Here is a 27391-nt window from a genome sequence, read left to right on the forward strand (position 1 = left end):
AGATCACAGGAATGCAAGTGAACGCACAGTGAAGGGCATCTCTGAAGACAAATGGAGCCCTGGCGGTCACCCAGCAGGAGGGACTTGACTGCACAGTGTCCCATGATAAGAATCTACCTTGGTGACAAGGACCCATGACAGTGTATGAACATGTATGATGGTGGACAGGCAGGTGGCTGGGCTGCTGTGTCTAACAGGTGAGTGGGAGACAGTCATTCCAGCAGATGTCCACAAAAGACACAGTGTGTAGGTGTGAAGCAAATACGAAGCCACGTCTCTTCCACAGAGCAACAAACTCTCAAAGTCAAGGAGTATTGGAGGTCTAGAGAGTAGGGGACTGAACCAAGAGGACCAGGGTTTTCCAGAAATGGATGGGTATCTAGTGGCTCTGTAAAAAAGGGCAAGGCTCCTCCCTGCTCTCCACCCCTCCCTGGAGTCCTTAGGACACAACACCATCTCTTCTCTGAGACCTAGCTCTTTCTTCCCTAAGGCCAGACAGGCATGCTTCCCGACAGGGCCCACAGGGTGATCTCATGAAGCACAGCACATGGTCTGGCCAGGAAGACAGCTCTCTCTAAAGCCTTGTCTTGCGTCCAGTTATGTGCGTGTGTTTTCTAAACTCAGAAAAAGGTATGCGTGGGGGGGAGGTGGCTCCAGGGTCATTTTTTGTGTCCCATCAGAACCGCCAGTCTTCCAGGTGGAGGGACTGGCACGAGTTGATGGCTCTGACCACACCACCTTCTTACCTAATGAGTCTTTGAGGCGCCTCATCTGATTTCCATGGTCTCTTCTCACACAAGTTCTGAAACTCTCGGAAGTTTAGGGTGACACTAAGTCTCAGGCCCAGGAGGCTGAGGAAGCGCTCAAACTCAAGGTCCTTCATGTTGAGCAGTAGGTACTGTAACAATCTGTGGAGATCATGCATGCTGACTATGCCATCCCTGTCCGTGTCTATTCTAAAGAAGGCCGAGTAGGTGTCCTAGAAACAAAACACACACGTCAAGGCGCTTCCTTTCCCGCCTACGTGCCACTCACAGCCAACCCCCTGCAGGAACACAGGTGCTCCTGGCCTGGCCTAGATGCCTCTCTGGGAAGTGGGAAACTTAAGGTGTTGGAGGGTTCAGTGCAGGCAGCTTGGGATACCTGCATGTCCTGTACCTGCATATAGAATGAAGAAAGTGAGTGGGGCTTCCTGGAGAAGGCAAAACTCTCCCTGCCCTGGATTGTTCGGAATGTCTGTCCACATCTCTTTTCTGATGAACAAACCCTATGCCAGGTTTCTCAACCAGGAGCTACCTGCACCAGGGCTCCTTCTAGAAGGCTGGGCATGGGCCCTTTGCTCTGTCCATGGTGCTGCCCAGAGGCCCCCATGATTGGCATATGAAGAAATACGTTCAAGGGTCACTGGGTGCTGGTATACCCCAAAGCACTCTACTTAGTCACACCCTCTTACTATAAGTATGACTTTGGGAAAGGCACCTGACCTTGACACCTGACTCCTCACCTATAAAATTGTTAAAGAATGTGTTACACTTTGAAGGCCATTTGGTGAGTCCTGGGAGTATCCTAAAATGCTGTTTGCCACTATGTCTGCTGCCTAAAATCAGACAGCAAGTGGACCAATACCTGCCTATGGCCACAATATGCACTGATTCTCTGGTTTGCAAAGTTGCTGACATGGTCCTAGCACCCTGTTTCTGGGGATCCCTTATACGGTCCTCTTTTGGGAACGTGTCTGGTGTCTTAAAGATACCACATTGATCCCTTCAGGCTACAGATCCCCAACAGGAGTTATTCAGAACACTGAGTTAACCTGTTTCATGTTAGTGTCTAATTAGGTGCTTTGGGTTTTCGTGGGAAGTTCTAGCTGAGATGCCTCACTGATTCAGTCACCAGGCATTCCTATGTGCAGTCACTGTGCTGAACAGCACGGGGATGGTTTAAATGGGACCAGCTCTGCCTCAGAGTCACTGCATGTACAGGGGAGGGGGCTTAGTAGGGCTGCAGACTCATCTGCTCACAGGTTCCCTCTAACTCTGGCTCTGAGCCTCTCATACTGCAGACCCACTGTGCAGATGTCCAGACTGAACAAGGCCAAAGGCAAACCTCTTGCTCAATCCTCACAGGCCTCTTGCCTTGGCAGATGGAAACTTGCTCTTACTAGTTGCTCAGGCCACATACTCAGAGTCCTAAGTTCTCCCATTTGTGTCTCATGAATGTAGAACACATCAGACTCGCTCCCTGCACCTAGAACCTTCCCTGCACCTAGAACCTACCCTTCTCGACCATCTGCCTGCCTTAATCTCACCCAAAGTCCCAATCCCTCGGGAATCTAACAGAATCCTGGCTATCATCCCATCTACATCAGGTAATCTCTCTTCTCCAGCCATTCATGCTGCCCAGCCCCTGTGTTCTCCCTTACAGCCCAGTTCAATAACCCTCATCCCTCCCCCCACACCCCCTCTCCACTCTCTGACACCCAAGGATGCCTCGAGCCATGTTGGTGAGCCCTCCCTCCACAGTCCCAGTGCCTACAAAGCTTGTTTCTGCCTCACTCCTTGCCTCTGCCCTCAGACTGACTCAAGGAGCACAAGACTTGTGCTCCCATGTGCCTGGCTCCGGCCCCAGCTCCCGGAACAATGCCCTACACGTTATATGATGAGGCTTGTTGGGAAAATGAGGCTGAGTGTGTTCTGGGTACCTGTGAGGTGCTAAAATTTCTGGTGAGGACAGAAGCACAGCCCTCTCACCATCTGCTGGGGAGTCATACACAGAGCCGGTAACAGCACTCCAATGTGACACACACAGCAGCCATGGGTGAGACCAGTGTCCCACCAACCCTCACTGCTATGCTACAGGCGTAATTTAGGTGCTGAGGACCCTGTACTCATAATTCTCCCAAGTAGACAAGCTTCAGTCTCACAGTCCCCTCCCCAGCATGACAACCCTGGGTATCATCACACAGGCCTTGTACCTCAACAGATACACTCTAGTTTCTGGCTATTGCAGCCAACAGCTATTGAGCTTTGGGTAATTTTCTCTCCATCTCTGACCACCAGCTTCCTCAGTATCTACTCGATAGGGTGGGTGGAAAGTAAAGCAAATGTTCATGTGTGCCACCTGGCACATGACAAGCACTCTCACTGATTCACCAACTAAGCAAGCACCCATCGCCATGTGTAGCAAGCAGGTGGTAGTGCAGTGGGTGGAGAAAGAACAAAGGGATTGTGGCTCAACCTGCTTACAATGGCATGCAGGCTGAGTCCCGAGAGCCAGCAGATCTATGTGGCTCACGTGGAGGGCTTAAAGAGGACAGGGAGCTGGGATGGCCAAAGCCATTCCAAAGGAGAGGAGAAGTTGCCCAGGAAAGGAACAGGAAGTGCAAATGAGAAGAGTGTCATGCCAGAGCAGAGCCAGGAGGAGGCAGAGTGAACAGGTGGCTGAGCAGAGCCCCGTGTGGATGGAGCACCCAGCAAGACCAGATTCAGACTGTGCAGGAAAACGGAGTGCAGAAAGGTAGCTCATGCCACCTGTGGTTCTGCTTTATTCTGCACACTGTTTTAAAGAATGAGATGCAGACACAAAAGCCTGGATCTGTAGATGTAGCCAGAGGCATGCCCCTGTACATGCCCTTGCCATCCAGGTGACCAGGTTGAAGGTCAAGGCCATAGGGGCCACAGAGGACCTGGATGTGGCTCCTACTAGGGCATGTCGTTAAGTCACCACAGGGTCTCTGGTTCTCCTGGCTTCTTCCTCACCCTTCTGCTGCCTCCCAGTGGTCTGTCAGTCTACCCACACTCCAGAGCAATTGGGGTGGCCCAGTATTCCCCCCCAAAGTCGAGTGCTCTGCCCTCACTCAGACAAGAGTGCTAAGCTCATCTTTCTTCTTCTCTGAACCTCTCCTACTTCTTACCATGGAGTTTGGCACCATTTATCTACCTTGTCCATTGGAGGTCTCATGTGCAGGCAGTCCATGCTTCTGTCCTGCTGTTTGCTTTCCCATAGAGAGCCCTGTTGGTTCCTAACCAGCTTGAGCTGGGCTTCTGTCTGCCTTCTTCCTTTCCTACTAGAATTTGACTTGGGCTTCAGACCTGGAGCAGGGGCCCCTTCGTCCTCTGGAGTAGTCCACCTTAAAGGGCCCTGTCTTGTCCCATAGCACTCTACCAAGACCTCCTCAGCAACTAGCCACAGTGTTGATGAGTTGGCACTCGCTCTCTGTGTCTTGGACAAGAATAGACTCCAGGCAGGGCACCCCAACATTCAGTGGAGACTCTGTCAGGCTGTGAGCATGCATAATTTGTTTGGTGTCTAAGTACAAGTGAGTGTGTGCAGGATTCCAAGTCCACTGTCCCATGGGTGGCTATGCTCCCTAAGAGGGGTTCTTTTATTTCTACCCTGAGTGTTGACTGAGTATCTCAGAGGGTGGGCTCTTCGAGTTATGTTCCCCAACACAAGGTCAGTCCCTGTCTCTGTATGACCCCTGTAGCTACCAGGCCTGACTGAATACCAGAACTCATGCATGTGTGAACTGTAGGGTGGGAAGCAGGGCGGAGCCTTAGAGAAGCTACGATGTAGACAGAGCCACATGTTACCCGGAACGACTCCTTCAGTTTCTTGGGGAAAATTCTCAGGCATTCCTCAGCGGATATGAAGTGCTCATCCAAGTTCGTTCTTGAGGCTGTGCGTGACTGCAGTGGGACAGTCTCCAGTCCACTGGCCATAGAGTCTAAAAGGATAACAAGTGGAGAACTTCTGTGAGCTCTCCAACCATACCTCTGTGACTACCTCAGTATCTGCTCCTTCCCTTCTGAAACCTGGTTGAGAGAGAGCCCACACAGCATGGCATCCCATGGGTACAGCATAGCACTGTTCTGTAAGTATCCGCCTCCCTCACTTCCTGACATGTCTTAGGAAGGCTCTTATCTCAAAGGGAGCTCGGTTCCTACAACATGGGGACACGGGGCACTTGTGTACACCTGCCCCATGCTTCTGTCCTTCCTTGGCTCATCTCCTGATTCCCAAGACCTTTCCTTTGTCCTCACTCATTAACTCAGCAGGCTTTCCTCACCATATCTCCTTGCCATAGGGCATCACTGATAACACCGTGCCAGGGAAGCACCACAGAGTTCACAGCCTGGGACTTGAGGGGCTTCTGGTTAGGGGCAGATCTGTACTTAGGAGACTCTGTGTTTTGAGTGACGGAGCAGGAGTGAGTGAGTCTTCGGAGTCTAAGCTGCTCCGTCAGCAGTCGGCATGCCCCTAGCAAAGAGGCTTACCCATCTCTTAATGATGTCAGAGCAACTCAGGAGAGGGGTCTCAGAGTAACAACCCTCCAACTACATGGAGAGCTAGATTTTTACATCCCCTTTTGATGCAAGGAAGTGTATGGTGTACTAGAAATGGGCTTCCTGGGGGCCCTGGCTGCCCAGACAGCACTTGGGATCGCACAGCTGGACCTTTGGTGGCCATTTATAGCCTTGTCACTCACCCCATGCTCACTAGGTTGGTGTCATCAGACTATACTTTCTAGGACATGGCTGCAGTAACATGTGGAGTCTTTGGGGGCGGCAGGGTGGGGTCAGGGCTCCCTGACTTCTACTTTCTTCACCTCAAAGTAGGGCTGGTTATTACTTGGCAGATCACTAGAGCTGATCCCTCCACAATGAGCAACACACACACACACACACACAGCCACACACACAAACACACACACAGCCACACACACACATATCCCCATACACACATACAAATACACACATACCCACATACCCACACAAACACACATATCCACATGCAAACAAACACACACACATATATACATACACAGAGATACACATACACAAACATGCACATAAACATATGCACATACAAATATACACATATCCATATACACACATGAGCACACATATCCACATACATACACAAACACACACATACACACATAGACATGCACATACGTACATGCATACATACACACACATATATACACACACAGACACACATAGACACACACGCACACAGTCACATACACCCTAGGGTCACTGGAGCATGACTTTCTCTTCCAAAAGCATCTGGCCCCATAGAGCCTGCTAGAGGACAGCAACAGCAGGCTACTGAGAGAGGCAGGGACAGGCCAGGGGGAGGAAAGGCAAGCAGAGGAGGATGGGGACAGCACTATCCCACCAGGCCTCAGGCAGATGTCCAGAGAGCTCTGCAGCTGCCCAGCAGATATGCCTCAGGGCTCTATTTCCTGCAAGTTTCTTCAAGGATGTCAAACGGACAGGAGGTAACAGCATTCTAAGCTACACCTATACCTACATTCTATACCTACACAGGGGTAAGGTCTGTCTCTCAGTGTGTAAGTAGGGGTGCTGCCTGGGGCAGACTCTATAGAGGTGATGAAGTCACCCCTCAAAGCCAGTGACAGGGAAGGGACATGTGTCCGGGGTCACTAGAGTCGCCGCCCAGACAGCCTTCAGGCTTCATGCAGCAATGAGAAGCATATCCCTGTGACAGGAACTTGGTAGCTTTGCTAACTGGACTCAGAGAAGGTGATGGATGGTCCTGGAATCTTAAAGGGGTCAGAGGCCTAAGCTGTCCCTGCTCTCATGAGACTGACGAGTAGAAACACAGGTGGTCAAGTCAGCTCTGCCTACCTCATGACACAAAATATGCTCCCTTATTTTTTAATGACCATTAGGGATGGAGCATGGCTGGCCTCAGTAGACTTGCTTGGGTTTGTCACTGAATCTAAACTGTCTGCATCCCCACCAGTGAAGAGAGAGTAACAACACTAGCCTGTAGGCTGCATTGCTAATTATAGAGAACCATATTTTGAGTGTGTGTGTGTGTGTGTGTGTGTGTGTGTGTGTGTATGTGTGTGTGAGAAGAGATCCCCTGTATTGTCAGATTGAGCCCATAGCCTTGTGCATGCCAGGCAGTACTCCCGCACTGGGCTTCATCCCCAGCCCTCAGACAGCCATCTTTTATGGAAGGAAAGTCTTAAAGGCTGTGCCATGGGTCTGAGGTAGCACTCTCGGGACCATCTGCTCTGAATCTGTAGTCCGTTCACAAGGTTCTGTTCAGCTTGGTGAGAGGGCTGAAACACAGATAAAATTAGGCAAAGATGGCTCCTGCCTCTCCACCTGGGTTGCCATTGCATGAACAAACTGGTGGCACTGCCAGGAAAGACCTGTGGTGACTTCAGGCCCCATCGTAGGCAAGATAGGCAAACACCTGCCAGCTAGCTACCTTCGAATCCCGTGGTGAAGTCCTGGTAGCTCATGCCTTCTTCGTTCTTGAAGCCTAACTTGGAAGCCAGCATTGCATACTGGCAGTCATTCATAGGCATTCCACTTCTCTCCAGGACCTAGCAGGGAGGAGGGCAAGTGGGAGAGAGGCATTAGGGTGGCTGTCCCACAAGCCACTGCTCCTCTGCAGGCTCCAGCAGCCATTATTACTTGTCTGCCCCCAACCCCGCCCACAGCTGCCGAGGGTGGGGCCAGCCTTCTGTGTCCCTAGATGGAGGCATGGGCTTGTTTCTGCTGCTTGTGAGTAAATAAAGGGCTCAGGCAGTATGACACTTAGACACAGCCAGCTCAGCAGCTCTTCGTCAGGGCCCTGTCAGCCAAGGTGTCCTGATCTCTCTTGCCTCTCAAGTGACTTCTGCTTCTTGTAAGCTAGCTTCTTCTTCACACAGTTTCCCAGGCCAAAGGCACAATGAAGGCAATTTCCGGAGGGAAAGTAAGATTGTCCTCAGGTTTCATCAAACCCCACAGAGGAAAGCCGTGCGGCTGTCTGAGGGGAGAGTGTCTGCGGATGCCGTTTGGCCTCTCCCTGTGTGAGCCCGCTCACTGAAGGTGGTTTTTGGATCCTTCACTCCAGCACAGGCACATGCTCCTGTTCCATTTATGTATATGGTGTGGAGTGGGGAACAAAGGAGCAAATATGTGTCCCTCTGTGACAAGCACTGGGGCAGAAGTGTCCCAAAGCCACCTTCCTAGGAGGCACTGACTGGCCAAGCTGCTGTGGACAGATGCCCTTGGCTCAGTGGTGGTCATGGACAATCCAGAAGCTGTCTGCCTGGGGGGTACCCCCCACAGAGAGGTGCTGGGGGTCATCACAGGCGAAAGAAGATGTAGCACTTGCTGTTTACCCAGTGTTCACATGAGTGAGGACAGAGACCTGTTCAATGAAGGCTACAGACTACAGGTAAAGAACAGGGCTGTGCACAGCAGGATGGCTGAACTTAGTAGGGGGGGGAGAGAGAAGGCTTGCGAATGTTCAAGGCTGTAGGGAGAGGTTTTGCATCTGCAGCCCGGCCACACTGGGACAGTGGATGTGTGACTAGCCTGGGGAAACCACCCATGGTGGCATGGGAGCAGAAGCTTTATTGAAACCCAGTACCAAGAGGGCCCACGGGGCCACAGAGGAGACAGTGACACTCCCAGGAAGGTCCACGGGCACCAACTGGACAGTGCAATCTGTGCTGTCCTCTTGATGGTGCCCTACACTGGTCAGTACAGGGAAAGAGTTCACAAGCAAGATGCCATAGCACAGATATCAGCAGTAGCCAGCTGTGTTCCCGTGTGCCTTTTTCTTTTGGGAGCAGTTGGCATGGGACATCAGAAGGAGGCAGGTACTCTAGTGGACTCTAGCTTGTCATGTCCAGGCTCTGCCGAACATAGACTTCATTTGAAAGTCCCTGTATGGCCCAGCAAGCCTTCTTCCGATGCTCCCTTAACTCCAACTGAGCCTTGGCAATGACTTTCTAGAAGTATCCCAGAAGGCCGGCATTGGTCTCCTTGTCTCAGGATCACACGCCACGAGGGAGACATGGACATAGGTTGACATAGTTGGAGAGTTCTGATGTTGTACAAAGCCCAGAGCAGAGGGCCAGTGGAGGCCAGTCTGGGGTGTAAGGCAGGGCTGGGCCCCATTCCATCACTGTGAGATGCTACTCTCTGACTGCATGCCTGGCACTGTGTGAGCTCTCTGTGGCACCCAGTGCCTCTCATTTCATCCCATCAGAAGCTCGGGGAAAGGATCTCTCAGAACCCTGTACAGAGGCCTGAAAACAAATGCTACTGACTTGCCCTGGTCACCTGGCCTGGTTCTGATCACAAACCACCTCATACCATTGGAAAAGAAAGCAGGCTGGAGAAAGAACGGGCATTAGAAGAGGACTGTACTCACACAGTGAAAGAGGGAGCTGTCTACTGTAGAACCCTGGTCCTCACACCTCAACCAGCCACACAGGGAAAGCTAACTGGAGTCTTGGCAAATCCCTTGTGACCCCATCAGTGGGGAGAGAGCAGGAAGCCACCGAGGGGCTATGAACTGGCCCATTCTCATGTGTCTGGATCTTCTCAGGAAGCTTCAGAAAGCAGTTTCTCCTCCCCTCCCCCTCAGCTGGACACAGTGTAGAGCCTTCAGGCTTTGCCTCCCCACTTGGCTGCAGACTTTGAACCTCTTGAACAGCCTAGATTTGGCTATGTGCACAGAAGCCACCGCTTATTTGTGTGTCACATGTCCTTTCTGGTGTGCAGGAAGGGAGCTGAAGACAGTGGGAAGATGGTGATATATCTTTCCTGGATGGGAGGCCTGGCCTTGGTCATGCATTTGTATGTGTGTGTGTGGTCTGTGTGTGTGTATCTGCATGTGTATATGCATGTTTACACATGTGTCTGTGTCTGTGCATGTGTGTGTGCATGTATACACATGTGCCTGCGTATATCTGTCTGTGTGTGTGTGTGTGTGTGTGTATGTGTGTGTCTGGTCTGTGTGTGTATTGTATGTACACATGTAGACACATGTGTCTCTGTGTGTGTGTGTGTGTGTGTGCAAGCATGTGAACAGGCCATAGTGTGCTGACTGTAGGACCAGGAGCTGCCGAGGTTGTGCTATTACTGAAGAGAAGGGTTGAATTCCAAGGCCATCCTTTGACTGGGAATCCCATGCCATCTGTATCATTCTCTGCCTGTGTTCCCAGGCCCAGCTCTGTGGAGGTTCCTGTTGTAGCATGGCATGCAACGAGTGTTTAGCTAGAAGGCTGCAGCCCACACAAAAGCACCCAGAGGCAATGGGTCTCAGAAATGAATAAATGGGTTACTCACTCTGAAAAATAACTTCATATTTTGAAAACAATCACACATGAATTATTCATTGCAAAGTCCTCCTGCTTAGTCCTTTCATGAAAACATATGCAATGGAAGGGAAGAAAATGTCTGCAGGCAAATGTTTCCCAGCCCGGAGGGTTGTGAAGCACCAGGGAGACATGGGAGTCTTGCACAGCCTGGCCAGTGGGCTGGGTGTGCAGTTCCCCAGGGGCAAGGAGTGCCATGGGACATGCTTGTCCTCGCTGGCAAGCTTCTCAGAAGCACTGAACTCTCCCAAGGCTGGCCCCCCTCCGCTGCAATGAACAAAGCAGTGGACCCAGAAGACTTTATCCTCAGCACCTGCCTCCAACTCACAGGCAGCAGGGACTCAGGCACAGCCTTGGAAATAGACCGGAAACCCTTTATTCATCCAAACCCTGTCTTTTCTGGGAGACTCTCCTGAAAGTCCATTGAAAAGTGACAAACTAGTATCAAATCCCTTCCTTCATTGTTTCCTTGGGGTGTGTGTGTGTGTGTGTGTGTGTGTGTGTGTGTGTGTGTGTATGTGTGTGGGTTTGACTCACTAAATAGGGTAGCCTAGCTAACCAGTGGGTCCTGGGGATCTACCCATCTCTACTTCCCAGCACTGGGATTCCCAGAGTGCAATCCATTCAATCCAGCTCAGGTCCTCACAAGACAAGTGCTTTACAACTGAGCTGTCTTGCCAGCACCTCTTCTGACCTTTCTCCAATGCTCCTCTTCTGACAATGCTCCAAATGGTCGCCTCTATTGACCCTGCCTGAGACAGACATCACTGCACAGAGGGCCTTCCTCTGAGCGCAATGACTTAATTGACTTGGTGTGGGGCTTTCGATGCTCTGAGTGGCAAGTGCCCAGTGACAGTGGCTGATGAGACCCAGGCCTTTCTTGGGGCAGAATGGGTCACATCTACATATGTGGCATGCTTACTGTAGCTCTGTGTCATGTTTCTGGTGTTTTCTCTTGAGGACACAACACTACACAGTTTATCTAGAGGAATACTGCATCACTCCACACACAAAGCAGAAACCCTGACGCCAGTAAGGGACCCTGCTGTCCTTCCTGCTACGCTGTCATCTGTTTATATAGAGCAACCTCTCCAAGGCAAGGCTGTAGCTTTCAGTCTCCCACACTCCTGTGCCAACTGCCCTCTACTTCCGTGTGAGGTGTGTGTGTGCGCGTGTGTGTGCATGCGCACACCCACATGTATGAGGCTGATACAGGAATTATCTTCAATTCCTTTTCTTTGAGGCAGAGTCTCTTAATCAAGCCCAAAGTTCACTAATGTAGCCAGCCTCGGCAGCCAGCTCCCTTTGTGGACCCATGTGTCTGCTTTCCAAGGCGGCCATGGACACCCTGAATTCATGCGGGATTTGAGTAGCAGTCCTCATGCTTCTGTGGCAAGAGCTATAACCACTGACGTGGTAAATGCTCTAACCACTAGGTTAGAGTGTTAAGACACTAGGTTAAGTGTCTCCTGTCGACACTTCTTTATCCCTTCATGGGGAGCATCTGAGTCTTTCCAGCATCTGATTCTCTGAGTTTGGGAACTTCCTGTGGTGTGGTTGGTACTGGAGATGGGTTCCCAGTATTTACGTTAGGGCTGGGCCTTCCTTTTCATTTGCCTGGTTTACTCTTAAGACATCCTTTTGTCTCCATTGTAAAAGGGAGACTTCGGACACAGGATTCCAAGCTGATGTGGCTCTGACTTTGTGTCTACCCTCACCTCCTGTGCATAGTGTCCCACTGTCTCCAGCTCTGTCATTCCTGCTGAGAGTCAGGCAGCCACTCAGAGCATGGCTCACCCTACTCTGATTTAAACCTTGTGTTTATTCTAGGTTAGATTTTCTGAGTTCCTTAAACCCATAAATTTTAGCCTTCCAACAAAACTGTAACGTTTAGCACTTGTACACATACACACACACACACACACACACACAATTAATTAATTAAAATTAATCCTGATGAGGAATCCTCAAAAATTAGCCATGGACCTCAAAAACAATGGAAGAAGAAATAATAAGAAGAAGAAGAAGAGGAGGAGGAGGAGGAAGAGGAGGAGGAGGAGGAGGAGGAGGAGGAGGAGGAGGAGAAGGAGAAGGAGAAGGAGAAGGAGAAGGAGAAGGAGAAGGAGAAGAAGAAGAAGAAGAAGAAGAAGAAGAAGAAGAAGAAGAAGAAGAAGAAGAAGAAGAAGAAGAAGAAGAAATAAAAGGAAAGTCTTGGAAATTCTCCCAATTCAGAGGAGCATCAGGACTGGGTGACTAAGTTTAGCATGCTGTTCTGAATACACACTGGATAAAGAACTGTAAGTGGAAAACTAAGGAATAAGGAATTCCAAAACACTAGTCACCCCGGGTGAGCTACCAGCGAACCTCACTAAATGACGTTCAAAGGGAGAGCTTTAGGCAGGATGGAAAAAAATGAGTCCAGTTTCAAGCAAAGAGGGGGAGAAGAAGAAAGAGGAGGAGGACATTAGTGACAAGACAGACAGCTAGTGCAAATATGTGCAGACTGATTGCTAAGGTGGTTAATTGCTGCGCATGTGCGTGCACACACACGCACACACGCAAACACGCACACACGCAAACACGCACACACAATGTCTTGTGGGATTTTAGATTATATGTAAAACTGAAGTATGTGGCAAACAGTACTACCAAGGAGATTATATAAAGTACTGTTGACACAAAATCCATAGCTCTCATCTTAAAAGGAATAGGAAGTCATTTATTCTAGAGCCATTTTGAGTGACTCTGGGCCAGAAATACAGATTTTGTTACCCCAAATTCCATGTTCCTATATGGAGGCTGTTTCATGAAGATTTTATAATTTTATGGCGGAATGAAAAAGTCATCAATCAAGGCAACTCTATGCTGATGGGGTACATCAGAGAGAGGGGTGTACTGAGATGGGGGAGCTCCAGACACTACCTGACGACATTCTTTCACTTTTGGATTGGATCTGCTAAGTTCATTAATTCCACAAGGTTTTAATCTATTTGTCACAAGATGTTAGTTCCACATAGAGGTGAGTAAGGCTGTTGCAGGGGGCTAGAATTGGCCCAACCTAAGGTGACTAGCCTCTGGAGCTGCAACACTCCATGGCACTGAGTCAGAAGATCAGAAGATCAGCCAATCAGTTTGTGCAGACACAGCTTCTCTCTGGGAGTTCTATTCACAGCACTAAAGCACCCCAAGCTGCTATGGAGGTGCAAACAGTAAACTGCAATCAGCACAGCCTTTACAACAGGTCTGAAACTGTGCCCATAATGGGACCTGAGGGAACACAGAACAACAGTATCAGACAAGTAAGCTAATAGTGAAAACAGTCAGAAAAGGAATCGTGTGATGTCCAGGTTAGAGAAAAGGCTAAGGCACTCAACTACAGAAAAGTCAACTGGATGTGCCTAGGAGAGGCTTGCCACAAATACTCAAGAGTCTGAAAGTCAGAGAAGAGGGTACCAGCTCATCAAGAGAAAGCAGAAGTAAGTGGTCCTGAGGCTGGACAGCGTCACGCCGTATCTGCCGGAGTCCCACAGATGCACAGGGACCTCAGCGTTTTTTGAAATCTATCTTAGCCAGTAACAGAGCCTTGGGGTGAATCACACAACATTAGCAGAAGCAATATTAGCAGAACACAAAAGAACCTTGTAAACAAACCCATAGACACTGACCAGAACACCTGTGGAATGAGCCGGTGAGACCTCCATAACAATACAGAACTTCTAAAAACTCAGGGATCCCACTTAGGAAACTAAGCCTCCTTCCTACTGACCCTAGATAAGGGTCAGAGGTCAGTTTGCTGCTGCTGGAGCAGTCTGGGTGTAGCATTATGCTAAGATCCTGGAAGGCTCTGTATTCAGCTCGCAGAGAGGTCAGGCAGGCAGGTAACATGCGAGGCTGGAAGCTAGGAGAATCGTGGCCTGGGCTTTGTGCTAGGAAGCCCGTGGCTTGTTATCACCAGACACAGAGCTCTAAGATGGAGAACCTGCCACTAAGCTGGTGGCTATTGACACACAGAGCTGCCAGGTGGTAGCGAGGGTCCGGGCCAGCCTTCACAGCCAGCCGTGTAAGCTCAGCCTTTGCCCCGACACAGCCCCCTGCTGTTCCTTTTGCTCTCTGAATGGTCACAGGTGGACCTGTGCCTTGAGTCTGTGAACTGAGTGGTGGACATGCACTGTGTAGGACAATGCTTCACACCGCTAGGTGTCGAGGATGAGGATGGGTGCTGGGTATGTAGGGTGCCATCAACAATCTGGGGCAAGGTGCCTTGTGAGTCAGGTGGCTGGTGCCCAGTTGCCCCAACCAGCCTCCCACAACTGCTCTGATTCTTCTGAGATGTTCTTACCATGTCCTCGGTGACTGCCTACTGCGGTCCCAGGTACCTTCTCCATTGTCATATAAAACACTGACCAAAAGTAACTTGGGGAGGAGAGGGTTTATTTGGCTTATGGGTCACAGACCATCACCGGGGGGGAAGCCACAGCAGAAATCCAAGGCGGGAGCTTGAAGCAGAAGCCATGGAGGAACACTGCTTACTAGCTTGCTCCTAGGCTCATAGTCAGCTACCTTTTTTCATAGAGCCCATACCCACCTGCCCAGAGATGGCACTACCCCCTACATTGGCAGTCAAGACAAGGCCTCACAAACATGATCATAGGGCAAACTGACGGAGGCAACCTCTGAAGCAAGATGCCCTCTTCCCAGATGTGTCAAGTTGGCAACCAACATTAGCCATCCTACCAGGCATCTGGTCCCCAAGCCGGGATGCTGGAGCCATCTGAACCTTTCCTCTTTCCACCCCTAATCTCTCAGCATGACTTGACTAGATTCATCCCCAAGCCCTATCCCCAAAGCCCTTACGTTTAAGTCTCAGGCCCTGGACGTCTTTGTTGTGTGTGTGGGATGGGGTTGGGGGGGATACATGCCAGAGGGTACGGATACATACTTATGTACATGAAGAGGCCACAGACAATCACAAACATCGTTCTCCCCGTGCCGTCTACCTCTTTGTTGTTGCTGTTGTACTTTTTCAAAGGTAGGGCCAGGAACTGGTACCTAACAGGGTAGACTGGCTGGCCAGAAAGCTCCAGGGACCTGTCTATTTACATCTCCGAGTGGCAGGATTACAACTGTGTACCACCATGCCAGGTTTGTTATGTGGGTGTTGGGGATTGTACTTGGGTCTTCATGCTTGTGTGGCAAACTTATTGACTGAGCTCTTGTCCTAACCACTAGACATCTTTTGTTTGTTTTGTGAGGAGGGAGGCAGGGGCGTTTTCCTCTGTCCTCTGCCCTTACCTAGGAGCTCCAAATTTCCCCTCCCTCCCACCACCAGCCTCTCCTCTGAGGTACACTGAAATGCCACTCCATGTGTCTCAGCTCACACATGCTAGGAGCCCATTATAATGGCTGGCCCGGAGGTAGACATCAGGCAAATAGCAGGCACTCGAGTGAATATTACCTTCTTAGAAACTGATTCCACTGCTTTGCAGCCTGTCCACATGGATACTACAGCAAATTAACTGAGATGCTTTTCAGAGGAACAGCCAAAGTGCTGCTAGCTGGAGTGCTGGTTGCAGGAATCTTAAGCATCCGTGTAAATTAACTCCTGAAGCCTGTGCAGGGCCGTGCAGGGCCCTTCAAGCTGAGACTTTTCTGGCACAAACCTGCTGGTTCTACAACCACCCTACCTGTCCTGGATGCCATGACTCTGTGTGTGTGTGTGTGTGTGTGTGTGTGTGTGTGTGTCTGCACATGTATGTGTGTCTGCGAGTATGCGTGTTCATGTGCGTGTGTGTGGGTGTGGGTGTATGTGCGTGCAGGGACCCAAACAGCTCAATACTGCCACTCTCATATTGTCCCCCAGTGCACAGAACCAGTTACATGAGGCCAGGCCAACGGTGCAGCAAGAAAATTTGTTTGAAAGATTTAAATGCCCAAGCCAAGCCACAGCTATACTGGAAATATTGTCGGAAGGCGTTTGCTAAAGCAGATGATGTGGGGCCCTCAGAATCCTCTGAAGCTGCTGAGTGACACCCGGAAATAGAGTGGTTCTGCTGAGCAACAAGCCACGCCTACAACAAGCCACGCCCACACGAGATTGCCTGTTGCAGGCCGCTCTGGTGCGTTGTCTGGCTATGCTGCTGTTAAATAAACTGGTCTTTTGGTAGCACCGCCTGTGAACTCTACTGTGCACTAACCCTTTTCCCGCTATGAAATAAATGAGCAGCAACAATTAATGAAGCTTGTATATCAGTGGGATGGAGTACACGGTCCCAGGCAGGAAGGAAGCCCCACAGCGGACCGGAACCTACCTTCCGGAATTCCCCCTGGCTGATCTTTACGTCAGGCTCCTTGCTGATGCTAAGAAACTGCTTTCTGAATACCGAGTCCTTCTGCTGGATCCTGTGCTTGAGGCTATCAATGACTTCTTCCTTGGTCATGTTCTTGATCTCAGTGGTTTTGTCCCTCAAGGGTTGGGTTCTGAAATCACAAGTAGACACTGCGATCCCCATTAGCTGACATGACATGCCTGCTCACTCATCCTAAGCCGACAAACTGCAGCCCAGCAGCACCGTGTCTGTAGAGAGGGTCCCGATGCCCATGCACGGTGGCCTGCCATCAGGGAAGGACAGAACCATCTTCACCCTAAGACTTTCAACTTGCAGTTGGATGGAAATAGATCAAGGCTCGCCGAATGCGTTGATTAGTGTTGTCAGCCAGACAAATCTAGAACTGCCTAGAGGCAAGCCACCAGGAACACTTGGGAGGGAGTGATTTTGGCATGTCCCTGAAGATTATGTTGACTAGGTTAAATAAGATGGGAAGACCCGCACTAAAAGCGGGCAGCACCATGCTCTGGGCTGGGGGCCTGAACTGCATAAAAGGAAGACTGTGAGCTAACAGCAGCGTGTGTCTTTTCCTGCTTCCAGCCTGCGGATGCAATATGGCCAGCTACCTCACATTCCTGTGGTCTTGACTCTGCCACCACAACGGACTGCATGTATGACTGAAAGCAAAATGCTTTCTTGCATCGGGGAAACAGACAGGACCTACAGGGGGGCTTCACGCTAGATGAAGCATTTGGGGCCATCTGTGGTAGATCAGAGAAGCCATGGCTAACCTGAGTAGCTCTGTAGAATCAATATACAAAATGTATTATTAGAGGGTGTTCGGTTGGAGGATAATTCTTTCCCCTCTGTCCATCCACAGTCTCCCAGGCCTTTCAGAAAGAACAAGACAGACATGGGACAGCCACGAGGAACAAAGTTCCAGTCCTCTTTCTGGGAAAGCCTGCTTTATGAACAGATTAACTGCCATTATTCTTTTGCCTGGCTTTAGCCAGATATTTAAGCTTTCTCTTGAAAGACATGTCCATCATCCCATGCTCAAGGACTCTGAAACAGAGAAATGACAAGATGGCACTTGCTGTGTGTCCCCACTCCTGCAAGCATGACATGCCAGGAACAATCCGTTAAAACAGCATCTTTTCCTTAGACTGAACTGGTGTCTGAACATCCATCAGTCTGGTGGTCCTTACAACTCACTGAGCGTGTTTTGGTTGACAACAGTTCAGACAGTTCAACCTGGCTATCATTTTAACAGCTTCACCATCCATATTAGGAAATGTTAGCGCGCTAAAGGGTTTGCTTTATAATAGATTTCAAGCTGTGGAGAAGACATTCACTTTTGTGAGGGAGGAGTCGGGGGTTGGGGGCGGGGCACATGCAGCATGCAGCATGCAGGATACAGGCACAGAGTACTCATGCTGTCCGTGAAGTGAAGTCCAAGGTTGTTGACACTGGCACAATCTCAGCAAGTCCTCCAGCTCTGGGACTATCCTGCTTCTATTTCTAAACTTAGCAATTGGTTTCAATTACTGACAAGAGCTCTAACTATGCAAGCTAGTGGCCTGTCCTTTCTAATCAAACACAACTCTGAGGACACCAAAGCAGCCACATGTACCGATGGAGTGTCTACTCCAGCAAGGCCTTTAAAAAAAAAATAAAAACACCTCTGCTCGTATTTACCTCTCATCCTGCGGGCCCGGCTCCTCAGTTTGAAAGGAATCATTTAGCTGACTCTTCGGAGGAGAAAGCGGGGGTGCAGGTGGTGGGATACCCACGCCGCTGGATAACAGAAATTTCTTGTACAGGAACCTTCCTGAGACTGCTTCTTGGAACTTACTGGAGAGTCTAAAGATGAAAAATTATCAGAGCATGCCCTTTAAAAGCCTAACATTGTGAATTCTTTTTTTTTTTAAATTATGTGTTGGTGGGTGTGTCTATTTCACATCCGTTTGGGATCCCTGACGTGGAGCACGTGTGGTTGTGAGCAGCTTGACACGGGTGTTGGGAACTGACCTCTGGTCCTCTGTAAGAGCAGTGTGTACCCTTACCCTCTTCACCATCTCTCCAGCCCAAGGTTAAAAGTTATAAAGCTTATTCTCAAGTAACCGAGAGGATGAGTGACCTCCACGGATGTTGTACTCACACGTACATGAATATATACAGAGACACACTTGTACACTTTAAAAAATTGTTTTTAAAAAAAAGCAGTAGGAATAGCCAGAGACCCCAGAAGCACAGACAGAACCTGTGTCCCCACTCACTGGGGCCACAAAGTGGATACCCAACTTCTCCATCTGCCCTCTTTACATGGAGGCGCTGACTAAACTACATATGGTAAATTTTTAGTCCAGCACTTAGTGAGGACTCAGCGGACAGTGTGTGTGACTGATATTATTCACGAGTGTCACAGAGCAGGCTTTGGAGAAGCAGGACATGAAGGACCTGAGAGCTTACTTCACTAAATGCTCGTTCGATAGATACGGGCAGAATACACGCATGACTTTCTTGAAGTTATTTCTCGCTATGGCCCCCGTGTCCCCAAGGTCATATGACTGGAGCATGCCGTAAAAGGCCTGGCGGTTCCTGGTGATAGTGTCAAGCACTAAGTCTTCTACCTAAGATGGGAAAGAAAGAATTCCATTTACTGCACTAGAAGCTAGCGTGCAGGTGCTCTCGGAGCACTCGGGGATGGCACCCACAAACAGAAGACAAGTGGTACTTACTGAATCCCAAGCCACAGGCAGAGGTGTCTTGGTGTCTGTAGAAGGGGACATTTTTCTCACCTAAGTGCACGAAAGAAAAGTTTATCCTTCCTGAGGAGCAACCCAGAGTATTGGGCTTAGACTTGAAACCTGGCTCTGCCCGGCTGATCCAGGTTGGAGCAAAATTTATGAAAACGAATTGCATAGATCATAGCAAGGGAGAATATGCAGTGTCCTTTAAAATTAGGTAGTGAACTTCCCTGTGTTAAATGCTACTGATGGCTCGACAAACGATGACAGACTGGAAAGCCATCAATGTGAACTTATTTGTTGGTAAAGCCGGGTACAGCACCTAAGAGAGTATATCCAGACCCATCGCAATGCGCATGACAGATGTGTACACTTAGAAAAGCATTGTTTATATTTCAGTATAACTGCTTGTGATAAAAGAAATTGTGTGTCTATAGATATACATCATAGGGTTGGAAGGGAGTGTGCTTATACATATGATGGGTTGAAGTGTATGTGCACATATACATGACAGGTTTAAGAGTGTGCACATTGTGTACATGTGAAAGGTTTGATTGTGTTCACACATATATATGTCAGGCTGGTGCATATATATAGCAGGCTTGAGTGTAAATGCATATATACAGTGGTCTTGTGTGCTTGTATATGGCAGGTTTAAGAGTGTGCACATATGACACGTTTGATATGGTAGATTTGAGTGTGTGCACATATATATGACAGGCCTGAGTATGTGTGTACAGATATATGGCAAATTTAAGTGTGTGCACATATGCGTAACACATTTGTGTATATGTGCATATATATGACAAGGTTTAGTGTGTGTACACTTCTATGGTAGGTTTGAGTACGTGTGCACATACATACGACAGATCTGAGTGTGTGTGCCCATGTGTCACAGTCCAGGTTACATCATGGAGAGATCGTGTCCCCTGCAGCCTGGAGTCTGCTAACATGTCTTAGTTTGCTTCGGTTTGAAGATGTGCAGAGCTATGGTGATGTCCAGAGGTCAGAAGTCCTGAGCACTGGAGCACTGGGCTGAAACTGACCTACACAGGCTTTGTGAAGGTTCCAGGAAACTCTACAGCTCACTTTTGAAACAGGGTGAGGAACCACTAGTGGCTTAGGGTGCAGACATTGCTTGTGCAGGAGACACACAGGCAGTCATCAAAATGACTGAGACTAAATATTTAGATTTGGAACGTGTGTGCATGTGTGCATGCATATGTGTGTTTGTGTGTGTGTAAAGCCATGGACATATCTATACATTTTGAAATGTGATGTACTAAGTGTGTGCTGATCTGTGCTCAGCACAGCAGTTTCTCTCCCCGGTGAAGGTAAACCGCCCAATATTCTGACAGTAAAGCCATGCATGCAACTGATCTTTTTAAAGGATCTTGAAGAGTGCCTGTGCTAACGGCTGTCACAGAGTCACTTAGAATAAAACTAGCTTTCTATCAAAAGCAAGCTACTGCTACGGGTGGTCACCTTGGAACTGTGTCAGCTCAGGCCGTGGGACTTCCTCCCAAACATGTTTCTGTTGTAGTTGTTTACATTTTTTTTTCTTTTTTGGAGATAGGGTCTCATTTCATTATATAACCCTGGCAGGCCTGGTATTCCCCATAGCCCAGGATAGCCCTGAACTCACAGCACTTCTTTTGCCTCAGGCTATCCAGTGCGGTGGGGGGTGAGGGGCACAAATGTGTGCCACTGCTACCACATGGGACTCTCAAATGTTCCTTTGCAAGACCTGCCTGTAAGCAGAGTGCCGTGGAAATGTGGAGTCATGGGTTTATTCACATTGTATTTCGCTGAGAGCACTTGACTTCCAGGCTTTGAGAGTCACCCAGCCAAGAGACCGTCTGCTTCGGACCTACCTTAGTGCTGTCATCTAGGACATCCAGCAGGGAGTTGACCCTCACTGCTCCAGTGCCCTCGGGGTCAAACGTCTGCTTCAGTTCACTGAATTCTGAATCATTTAACTTCGCAACCACACAGTTTAGAATGTGCCGCAGCTCTTCCCAGGTTATGTGTCCGCTGGGTGTCTGAGCAGGAGAGCATAAACAACATCGGGAATTTAAAAACTGTATACTTTCAAAGGCAGCCAAAGCTCTGTGCGTGCTCAGGATTAGTGAAGCATCAGCTTAGGCCGAGCTGAGCCAAGATTTGACAACAGCAGCCAATGACCACTATGTGACCACGTGTGATGGGGGCGGGGGAGAGGCAGGAGCCGCTGAGACTTTCGAAGGATCTCCCCAGGATGGCTCCTCTACCAGGAAGCAAGCAGGAGGTGGCCCAGAGAAATCAGGGCCTTTTAGGGAACACAGGCCAACCCCTTTCGAGGGGTCTCCACCTCCCAGTCCTGCCTGTTGTCTCAACATTTTCCAGCATTTCTATTACAGCTTACCAAATTTACTCAGAATGTTAGTCAGATGTGATTCCTCTATCACCAAAGTCATGGATTACATAGATGGGCTGAGAAAGACATTTCTTCCATGTTACATAAAGAAAACCCTACGGGCCAAAGCCTTCTGGGCATGCGCAGTCCCATGGAATCTAACATTGTCATTAAGTTAACTAAATATGAAAACAAAGAGACTCTGTTTACTGGAAAGAAAGGACTATAGGGCCCCTACCTCAGAGAGGGACATTCTGAGTACCACCAGCAGCCATCCATCATTGACTGCCACAATGTGGTAAAATGTGAATCTGAAAGCTGAGAGGACCACACCATTCTTATTTTTTAAATTTATTTTTGCCTTTAATCCTAGCACTTGGGAGGCAGAGGCAGGCGGATTTCTGAGTTCGAGGCCAGCCTGGTCTACAGAGTGAGTTCCAGGACAGCCGGGGCTATACAGAGAAACCCTGTCTCGAAAAACAAAAAAAAAAAAAAATATTTTTATATGTGTTTGTGTGAGAGCCTGTACATGTGTATGTTTGTGTGTGTGTAGCTGCATGTGCCTGGTGCCCATGGAGGCCAAAAGAGGGTGTCAGAGGAGTCATAGGAAGTTGGGTTCTGGGAACTGAACCCAGATCCTCTGAAGGAGCAGACAGTGCTCTTGAGTGCTGAGCCATCTCTCCAGCCCCTGAAGTTCTTATTTTTATTAATATTGTCTGTGTACACATGTGGTATATGTACACATGAGAGTACAGGTATCCCGTGTCATGTGTGAAGGCCAGAGAAGGTTATCAGGTGACCTGACGTCCCTCTACCTTATTGAGACAGGGTATCTCTCTGAACCTGGAGCCAGGCTGGCTGCCATTGAGCCCCAGGATCCTCGTCTTCTTCTGAACAGCACCCAGGTTACAGGTGCTGGGTCTTTACCAGGGTGCTGGGGATTTGTACTCAACTTCTTATGCTGTACAGGCTGGTTTTATGTCAACTTGACACAAGCTGGAGTTATCACAGAGAATGGAGCCTCCCTTGAGGAAATGCCTCCATGAAATCCAGCTGTAAGGCATTTTCTCAATTAGTGATCAAGGAGGAAGGGCCCATTATGGGTGGTGCCATCCCTGGGCTGGTAGTCCTGGGTTCTATAAGAAAGCAAGCTGAACAAGCTAGAGGAAGCAAGCCAGTAACATCCCTCCATGGCCTCTGCATCAGCTCCTGCTTCCTGACCTGCTTGAGTTCCAGTCCTGACTTCTTTTGGTGATGAACAGCAATGTGGAAGTGTAAGCTGAATAAACTCTTTCCTTCCCAACTTGCTTCTTGGTCATGATGTTTTTGCAAGAATAGAAACCCTGACTAGGACACATGCTTTTACACACTGGGCTACTCCCAGCTCTGGAAGTTGGCTTCTCCGAGGCACCCTGAACTAAATATGTGTGGTTTGGGTTTTAAATGATAATCAGTGTTCAAACATCCAAAATCACAGACAACTTACTGACTTCTGACATGTGCCCAGCATTGTTGTGGCCACCATCACAGATACTAGGACCTTTGCATCACCCCCAAACCAGTCTCCTGAACATCTGTATCCCCTCCCCAACTCCCCATATTGCATTCCTTTTCAATCCTGACCGGCACTGTACCAATGTGTCTTTGTGTGGAAGTGCCTCTGTTTCTCTTGGCTGATACCTAGGTATCATTAGGTCACATGGTCCATCATTTGATCTTTAGGAAACTGATGACACTATCCTTCATAGCAGCTGTGCCAGCTTTCGTTCCCACCAGCAGGGCATGAGAATGTTCTTGCATCCTTGCCAACTAGGGCCCTTTGGTTACCTTGTCTTAATGGACAGGAAGTAGCCTCCTGAGCATCTGTCTACTCACTGGCCACACTGTTAACTTTCCTGCCTCCCTTGGGTCTTTCCAGAGAAGGGTTCAGGTCCTTACCGAACTGATAATTAATAAGGCCTTCTTCAGGGCTGTGTAGCGCTCCTCTGAGGACTTGAATAACTTCTTGATGATATTTTCCTTGCGAGTCCGGTTTCTAGCTTCAGTGCTACCGAGGGGCAGGAGAAACACAGGAAGAAGACCGCACCTCAGACTTGTTCTTAGAGCAAATATCAAGTGCCCTACAACTCTCATAGGACTGGCATTGCAGGGCTTTTTCTTCAAAAAGGGTAGTATATAAGGGCAGGCCTGGTTGCTTAGAGGGAACATCATGAGCTGTGTCTCTCGTGCTGACCAACTCTAGTTAGACAACTTTCAAATCCAGGAAGGAAACCAAAGATTGCTGGCCAACAGCACTCTGGGGCAGGCAGCAAACTACAGCATGTGGGTCTCACAGCTGAGGGCATGGGAAGTCCCAGCTTCTGTCTTCCAGTGACTATGCCAGGGCCACTTGCACACCCTCAGGACCTCTTGTCCTTTCTCACCTCTGACTTTTCACCCTGATGTTCCGTCAACCATGAGTGTTCTCAGAGACCATGGCCATCCACTTTGAGAGCTGAGGCTTCCTTGGAAACTCCCATCAGAAAGGGAGAGCCGGCCCCTCGTATGGTGCTTTGAAGAAAAATGACCTCCATAGTCTCATATATTTGAGTCCTTGGTCCCCAATGGTTGAACTGTTTGGGAAGGATTGCGCTGCATGGTCTTATTGGAGGAGGTATGTTGCCATGAGTGGGCTTCGAGGGTTTCAAAAAGCCTGTGTCATTCCCAGCTAGCTCTCTGCCTCCTACTTGTGGATAAGGATGCGAACCCTCAGCTACATCTCCTGCACCATGCCTGCCTGCTTGTTGCCACGTTCCTTCCCACAATGGTCATAGACTCTAATCCCCTGGAACCATGAGCCCCAAATAAATGCTCTTTTTAATGAGTTACCTTGGTCATAGTGTTTTGTTATAGCAACTGAAAAGTGTGGTACCTCATAAGAAAGCTCAGCTGTAGGCCTCCCATTCCCCACTACGTAACAGACATCCTCTGCTCCCACTGGATACGGCAGGAGAGTGGATCATTGACCTACAGGGCCATTCCCATGCCTGCTAGGGACTCAATGCAATGTCTATTCAGCTCCGCTCACACCTACTACCTCTTTTCAGAAATGTACTCACTGTGGCTCTGTGCCTCAGGATCATGTGACTAAATGTCCTGTGACATTGCCAAGGGCCTCCTGGGAGGCACACCGTCCCCAAGAGGACTGTTGTGTTAAAGCCAATGAAAACCAGCGGCTGGGCATGGTGACACACACCTGTAATCCTACACAGGAAGATAATGTATTTAAGGTTGATCTAGGTAACACCGTGAGACCTTGTCTCTAATGAAAAAAAGAGCATGCTACAAATATATAAAACTTTAATTTGATTCTGGACAGCCAGCCCTAGACGAGGTGCTGCCAGATGAGAAAATTGTAGGAAAATGGAGGTGACTGCTTATGATGTGGGCTCACAGCTGCCTCCTAGCAGCAGGGCAGAAGGACTCTGGACACTTGGGAAGACGGTAGCCAGGGTGGTCATTAAATATCCCTGAGTCATCAGGCAGGGCAGGCCCCAGTGACATAGATCCAGAATTAACTCTGTGGTGCCTTTTGCTTTACAATAGGGCAGAGCACTCTCAATGCCCCTGATGAAATTATGTACATACGTGTGTGTGTGTGTGTGTGTGTGTGTGTGTGTGTGTGTGTGTAATAAACAACAGCAACAACAACAAAAACACCTTTTTTACTCATGGCTCAAATCAATAAAGATCACACAGAAGTATATATAAACAAGCAACTCTCCAGAGCTAAAGTCTAAATTCTAAAGGGCTGTCTCAGTCTTTCTGTCTCAGCTTCCGGTTCTGACTTGCCGCTAGTTGGAAGTCACGACAGACGTTAGCGGCAACAAACACCAGAGCCTGAGGGAGGAGAGTGACTGCAGCGCGCTGCAGAGCCACAGGAAAGCAGCTTAGTCTGCCTTTGCCTTTCCATAAAACACACAGCAAGTGTGTGCTTGCACACAGTCTCCCAGGGACACACTTGGAGCTGAGGGATTCCTGTGAGCCGGTGTGTGTGCTGGAGGGGCCTTCAAGCTCGGGGTGTGGGGCCCGGCTGGTATCACTCAGGCACGGTGTTTGTTTGTTTGTTTGTTTGTTTGTTTTTCTCTCTAGAAATGAATGACAATGCCGTCCCTATCACTTAGGAAAATTTTAAGCAAGAAAAGGGAATGCAAAAGTATTTATAAACTGTAAGTGCTAGGTAGACATTGACAGTCAGTGAAGACAGTTGGCCATTGGATAAATGAAAAAATAGATATAATCTAATACATATTGTGTGAAGAATAACCTAATCCATATTGTGGCATATAAACTGGGTTTTAAACATACCTGCTTCTTTTCTTCAGGGGGATAGCCTTACTGAATTCCAACCCCCGCCGCTCATAAACTGTTGTTAGAAACTGCTTCCAGTTGACTTTCGTGGTGGTTTTAAGTCCAAGTCTGCATGAAATGAAAACAACATTAAAAACAGGGTTTCCCCCCCCCCCGTAATACCACATGGATTAGATACTTAATATTGAGTCAAAACCAGAAGCTATGAATTTATATGAAGTTTCAAATCTAAGGCAAACAAAGTCATTTCACAAAATAGCATCACTGACTGATTCCTTAAAAGCATGGAAAAAAATCAGGATTGTTAACACCCCGTGTCGCCATGTTCTGTCAATGGTGGCGAATTCTCAATGAAGACACAAAGGGATTTGGATAAAATTCTGATGTCCCTGAAGTAATCTTTTCAAACTCACTACTTGATGGACCCAATTACCTTGGGTGGCAGGAGTGATGGCTCTTTAAAGGGCCTGGTGACCTCAGCTTTGAGGCTAGTGACTGTTCATTGTACATAGCAGAGGACTGTACAGGGATTTAGGGCAGAGCTTGTAGGCTGGGGTATAGCTCAGTGGTAGGGTATTTAATTAGCATTGCAAGGCCCTGGACTTAATCCCTAGGCCTACAAAATAAACAACAACAACAGTAACAATGAGAGTGAGACTTGAGATGGACAGGTACCCTTAGTCATACAGGTAGCCCGAACCAGCATGTGAACACTTACAAGTGGAGAAAGCCATGGGCAGGTGGGGGCTGGGGGTGGAGGAGTGTGAGGGGGTACTGTCACTCACCTCTGGGTGTTTTCTTTCATTACTGTCTTTAGAAATGCCTTGAGGACTGTCACCCGCCACAATGTGTGACAAGAACAACCTGCAGAGTGACTGTCTTTGCCCTTGCCATTTGTAGACCAGAGAAACATCTACCACCAGGGGGTCAAGATCCTGTGTGTCTCTGGGCCCCAAACCTCCACTTGTGATAAGGTGCCCCTCAGTCTGTGGTCACCATCTCCGGCATTTAGACTGCATCTAAATCTGAAAGGATGCTTCTTTAGGACAAAAATGCCCATGTGTTCCCATCAGCTAGGTCGCTGTATGCAAATCTGGTTTCAGCCAGCTCTGCCTTCCTTCCCCTGACTGACTTGTATCATTCAGCTCAGCAGCAGGCTGAGCCTGTGTGAAGCCAACAGTCCACTGCAGAAATGCCATCACTGTCACCAGACACTGGACAACTGGTGCCTGTCTCCCCAGAAATCCTCCAAATGAGAGTGGGACTGGCTGGCCATGATCCAGGATAGAGGTGTCAGGGGTGGGTGGGGGGGTTACTGGTTAGCTTGAGACAGGGAAAGTCAGCCCTCACTAAGAGCTTCCATGCAGTTAAGTATTTCTGACAGTGCTAATTGCATACTGACCTATGATATGTATACACACACACA

At 48.9% G+C, this 27391-nt stretch overlaps 1 protein-coding gene across 2 annotated transcripts in view; it reads right to left on the reverse strand.

Moving 5' to 3' along the window:
* Efcab6 (EF-hand calcium binding domain 6) overlaps positions 1–27391 on the reverse strand; it is a 173170-nt gene that overhangs the window by 58767 nt on the left and 87012 nt on the right. For both annotated transcript variants that reach the window (XM_028788767.1, XM_028788766.1), the window contains 10 exons: positions 25963–26073; positions 23554–23662; positions 21095–21262; positions 19212–19271; positions 18943–19103; positions 18169–18333; positions 16453–16621; positions 7252–7369; positions 4593–4726; positions 747–979 (listed from right to left, as the gene is read on the reverse strand). In XM_028788767.1, the coding sequence (XP_028644600.1) occupies positions 747–979; positions 4593–4726; positions 7252–7369; positions 16453–16621; positions 18169–18333; positions 18943–19103; positions 19212–19271; positions 21095–21262; positions 23554–23662; positions 25963–26073 (1428 nt within the window). The remainder of the gene's footprint in view (positions 1–746; positions 980–4592; positions 4727–7251; positions 7370–16452; positions 16622–18168; positions 18334–18942; positions 19104–19211; positions 19272–21094; positions 21263–23553; positions 23663–25962; positions 26074–27391) is intronic.

Source organism: Grammomys surdaster, unplaced genomic scaffold (genome assembly GCF_004785775.1).
Source record: "Grammomys surdaster isolate TR1022 unplaced genomic scaffold, NIH_TR_1.0 125767, whole genome shotgun sequence".
NCBI lineage: Eukaryota > Metazoa > Chordata > Mammalia > Rodentia > Muridae > Grammomys > Grammomys surdaster.